Below are 5,377 nucleotides of genomic sequence, written 5' to 3' on the forward strand. Positions count from 1 at the left end.
AAAGTTTACTTCTGGAAAATGATCCAGCATTATTTCAAGCTTTGATAAAATTTTAATCTAACAACATTTTTCATAGTATTTCGGAATCGGAGTCAAGCATAGCAAGAGTTGTAAACGACGTGTTGATTTTTTCATGACAACTTGCAGACTATCATCACATTTGTAAGCCATGCACCAAAGACATTGTATACTTTCCTTCCTCACGAGAATTGTGTTAATTTCTATGGTATTGATTGTACGAAATCCGTGACAAACTGAATTTCAAGTTAGTTAAAGCAAACACTTTGCATTGCTCCGCCACTAATTGGAAGCTATAAATACTCCTATTGTAAAGGCACTAGGAATTCACACTGCTAAGCTTAATTCGTAGACATAGATTTAACTGATCAAGCATGGCTAGATCATCCCAAGGAAAGGTGATAACTATTCTTAGCATTGATGGTGGAGGTGTTAGAGGGATCATTCCTGGTACAATTCTTGCTTTTCTTGAATCCCAATTCCAGGTATATACTGTAGTTTCTTCTAAAGAATATATGTTACATACACTAAGCAAAAACAATTTTAAACACTATCAGTTATTTTAATTTTTTTTCGGGTTGTCAGGCTTGATATGGGAATAAGCTGGATGTTTTGTAGGTTAATTTAGTCTGATAGTATAAATATTCTTTGCATTATGAACTTATCTCTCGTACATTATCCAAAATTCCCTAAATAATTAGGGTATGAGTTATACATATTTCTACTTTTTCACAGAAACTGGATGGAAGTGATGCTAGGATCGCAGACTACTTTGACTACATAGCAGGGACAAGCACTGGAGGTTTAGTTACTGCAATGCTAACTACCCCAAATGAAAACAATCGACCTTTATTTCGTGCAGATGAGATTACTGAATTCTATCTGAAGGAGAGCCCAAATATATTCCCGCAAGATGAAGCAAAGCCCCGGTAGGCATGAAAATTGTCTTATTTACTCCTATATCCTTTCAACTTGAGAGTCTAGAAACATGTCACATGAACATGAATACTTTTTTTTTACATGGGCGAATTTAAGATTTATACTGACAATGGGCACAACTAAATTTTTTTGCATATGTACTTACGGATCGATCAGACAGAAAGAAATGAGCTTAGTTGAATTTATTTAACCAGGTTTAAATCTCTGCTTATTTATCGTGTGCCCTCTACATGCAGGTTTAGTATTCCCGGGTGGGATACTGTAGTTAATTGGGTTAAGGACCTTTACAACAGATATGTTGGCCCTGTATACCATAGTGCAGAAAAAATCGTCGATTGGATCGAGTCCATGTTGTTTCGTCCTAAATATGATGGAGAGTATTTGCGTGGGAAAATCAAGAATATGATTGGAGATCGAAAGCTTAGCCAAACACTAACTAATGTTGTCATTCCTGCCTTTGATGTTCATGAGTTCCAGCCAGTTATATTTTCATCTTTACAGGTCAATTTAATTTCTTCGTTTAGTTTTCTGTTTAACTCTTTTATTCCTACTTAATTTTCTTTTATTTATTTACCTGTGGATAATTTATTTTACCACAGGCGAAAGTGGACGACACAAAGGATTGTCTAATAGCAGATGTTTGTATCTCTACATCTGCAGCACCATATTACCTTCCTCCTTATCATTTTGAAGTTAAGTCATCCAAAGGAACCAAATTATATAACACCGTCGACGGTGGTGTTGCGGCCAATAATCCTGTAAGTTACAATTGTGTGCACAGTCATTCTATAATATTTTACAACATCACTAGTGATTGACTAAGTTTGACAAATAAAATTGTACCAAAGACTTTGCTTGCAATACGAGAAGCTACACAAGAGATGTGGAGAACTTCATCATCAAGTAACAAAGCTATAGATGATGTTACATTTGTTATACTTTCACTGGGCACTGGATCAGCAAAAGGGGTTCTAAAGTTTGATGTTAAAGATGGTAAGACGTGGGGACTGGTCAATTGGTTTTTGGGGCCAGGAGATAGCACTCCCCTCATTGATGTTTTTGAGTCTGCCTTGAGTGATATGGCTGATATTTATACATCTATGTTCCTACATGGCACTCCATCAAATGATACTTACCTCAGGATTCAGGTACCCAGATTATTGATCATCAAATGCCTACGAGTCATTCATTTCAAGATTCTTTTGTCAAATATTTCCTGTTTGTCTTTCTTTCTGAAATGGAACATTATTGATCCTCAGATTGATGGCTTGAAGTATGAAGATACAAGGACTGACAATGCAACAGAAGAAAATCTCAGCAACTTGGTGCATATAGCAAATGACCTGTTGAAGCGCCCTGTTTCTTCTGTCAACTTCGAAACTGGTTTTTATGAACCCATCTCAGACAAGCGCAAACCTGTAGGAAAAGCCGATTGGACCAACGAAATGGCTCTTGTTGAGTAAGTTCACCTTTTACAGCAATTATATACAAATTAACCTGTTTTTTATATTATGAGTTTTAACTTCTATATACATCAACCTTTAATTGCTCATAATAAATGGAACTAGTTATTACTTGGAAAATAAAACAGTCATCTCCTACAACATGTTTAATTACACAATCACGTAAAACTTCTTTACTCTAGTGTATATATCACACAATCATGGATAATTTGATTGTTCCTGTTTTTCTTGGGTTTGTACAGGTTGGCAAAAAGATTGTCAGATCAAAGAAAGCTCCGCCAAAAACAAAAGGCTTGAGCAGAAGAAATGCCTATCTTCTCTAGTGTAGAAGCTCTTAGGTTGTTGGAGACTTTCAAAGAAATAATAAGCCGTCTGCTGGCTTTAATCCTTTAGGTGTGTAACATGGTTTAGACTATAATCGTCGGGTGTTGTTAAATTTACTTGAACGCTGAAATAAGATTATCTCTTTGTTTAAAGGCAAATGAACATCTCTACATCTTTAGAGGCTTTTTGTTTTTCTTTTCACTTTTTGTTTATACTCTACAGTTAAAGTTTAATTACTCAACTGGATGATTGAACTACAAATCTTACTGTGGAATGGGAAATAATATTTTGTCACGACCCAATTTCACCTATAAGTCGTGATAGCGAACACTACAGCTAGGCAAGCCAACTAATAAATTAAGCATACATTGATAAAATTTAAAACCAAAAAAATATAATAAAACCCAAACTCTACCAATGGGTGTGCCAAGACCTGGTGTCATAAGTGTATGAGCATCTAGTAGATTATACAAAACCTCAAATACTGTCTGAAATAAAAATAGACAGAATGAAAAACAATACAAGGAGAGACACTAGTAGCTGCAGAACGACTCAGAAAGGCAGCTCACCACTATGCCCCTGGATAGCGTGGGTGTAAGACGATAGGTCCCACACTAGTACTTGCCTCAGGTCCTGCACAAAAAGTGCAGCAAGTATAGTATGAGTATGTAAACCACGTGTACCTGGTAAGTATCAAGCCTAATCTCGAAGTGGTAGAGACGAGATGACCGACTTTGACACTCACTATCGGTCAATAATAATAATTGAAATACAACTATGATATTTAAATCAGCATGATTTATAGAGTTAAAAAAAATTATTTTATTTTATCAGCGGAAATAATCAAATTCCTTCACATGCTACAATTCTCAATATATTAATTAAATTCCTTCAATTCAAATAATTTCCAATTTATCAATTAAATATCATTTACAAGAATTACAATTTATTCTTTAACAAGCAAGAATAATAGTTCATTAAATTCCAAGGATTTTTCAATTTATCAATTAGTTTCGCAAGCTGAAATAAATTATTAAAGTATCGTGTAATTTATTAATATTATTAAGCACGATTTCTGTCGAGGACGTACGACCCGATCCAGAGTGTCGTGTACACTGCCGAGGGACGTGCGGCGCGATCCATAGATGCATCTATCCTGCCGAGGCGTTCGGCCCGCTCCACAAGAAAGGAGGACATTTTCTTATGTACCTCCGGAAGGAGAATATATTTATTGTGAGATAAATTCGGGAGGAAGAATAATTTCTTTTAACAATTATTTAATTTTAAACAGAAAATCAAACAATATGAAAATTAAGCATATGAAGATTTCATATTTCTCTACCCTTCATAACAATTCACAATATATACATCAAATATTTTAATTAATAAAGAATACAATTTACACAAGTAATTCATGCTTTGAATCCTAAACTACCCGAACTTTAGCATTAATAGTAGCTACGCACGGACTCTCGTCACCTCGTGCATACGTAGCCCCCGCAATTATCAATAATTATTCAATTTAATCCTTATAGGGTAATTTCCCCCTCACAAGATTAGACAAGAGACTTACCTCGTCTCAAAGTCCACTTTCTGATTATCGCAGCGCGTAAAATTCTCGATTCAATGCCGAAAAATCCTAAACTATCCAAAAGTTATATAAAATAATTTATATATGTTCAATAATTCAAAATTCATCGATTAAAAAATTACTCTATCTAAAATGGTAAAATTTCTAAAATTCACCCCAGGCCCACGTGCCCGGATTTTGGAAATTTTCGGATGAAAATATTACCCATAATCTCAAGAACTCAAATATATAATTTTTATCCAATTCCATAACCATTTTCGTGGTTAAAATCTCATTTTCATAAAAATCTAGGGTTTTCACCTAAACCCTTGATTTTTAAGATTTACTAGTTATAATCTACCTATAATCTATGTATTTAACTCAAAGGGTGTAGAATTAACTTACCTCAAAGTGCTAGGTGAAAACCCTCTTCCAAAAGCTCCAAGAATCGCCCAAGAGATGAAAGAAAAGTGATATAAATGGCCTAAGTCGCGCATTAAATGAGCTGGGCACAGGCCTCTAATGTTGCATTTGCGACACCAGGTTCGCAAATGTGAAGCTTGGCCTTCAGTTGCTGGGGTCGCAAATGCGACCAATGAGTCGCAAATGCGAAATCTGCTGGGATCGCAAATGCATCAAATGTGTCGCAAATGCGAACACTGCCTAGGTCAGGCTTCTTCGAAATTGCGAAGCCCTTCTCGCAAATGCGAAGTTCGCATTTGCGAACAATATCTCGCATTTGCGAGACCTGCAACTGCTTCCAAGAAACACTAGAAAACTGATGTATTTTCATTCCTTCTGAACGTTTGAAACTCACTCGAGCCCTCGGGGCTCCACTCCAACTATCCACACAAGTCTAATAACCTCATACAAACTCGCTCGAGCGATTAAAATTCCGGAAATAACATCAAAAACCAAGAATCAGACGCCAAAATGCATGAATTGACTTATGAATTCAAAAACTTCAAAAAAAAAAAAAAGATTTTTGCTCGTCCGATTCCTATCAAATCAACTTGGAATGACACCAAATTTTGCGCACAAGTCATAAATGACATAATGGAGT

General features: G+C 35.6%; 1 protein-coding gene across 1 annotated transcript; it reads left to right on the top strand.

The window, feature by feature from the left end:
• The first annotated feature begins 340 nt into the window (after window positions 1-340).
• LOC107823969 (patatin-like protein 2) lies at window positions 341-2,897 on the top strand. Its single transcript, XM_075234341.1, has 7 exons — window positions 341-503; window positions 754-947; window positions 1,194-1,458; window positions 1,557-1,715; window positions 1,806-2,105; window positions 2,217-2,416; window positions 2,663-2,897. Exons 1-7 carry the CDS (start codon window positions 393-395, stop codon window positions 2,715-2,717), a joined length of 1,284 nt encoding a protein of 427 aa, XP_075090442.1. The 5' UTR covers window positions 341-392; the 3' UTR covers window positions 2,718-2,897.
• Window positions 2,898-5,377: the final 2,480 nt, after the last annotated feature.

The sequence above is a fragment of the Nicotiana tabacum genome, chromosome 17 (assembly GCF_000715075.1).
Source record: "Nicotiana tabacum cultivar K326 chromosome 17, ASM71507v2, whole genome shotgun sequence".
Classification (NCBI taxonomy): Eukaryota; Viridiplantae; Streptophyta; class Magnoliopsida; order Solanales; family Solanaceae; genus Nicotiana; species Nicotiana tabacum.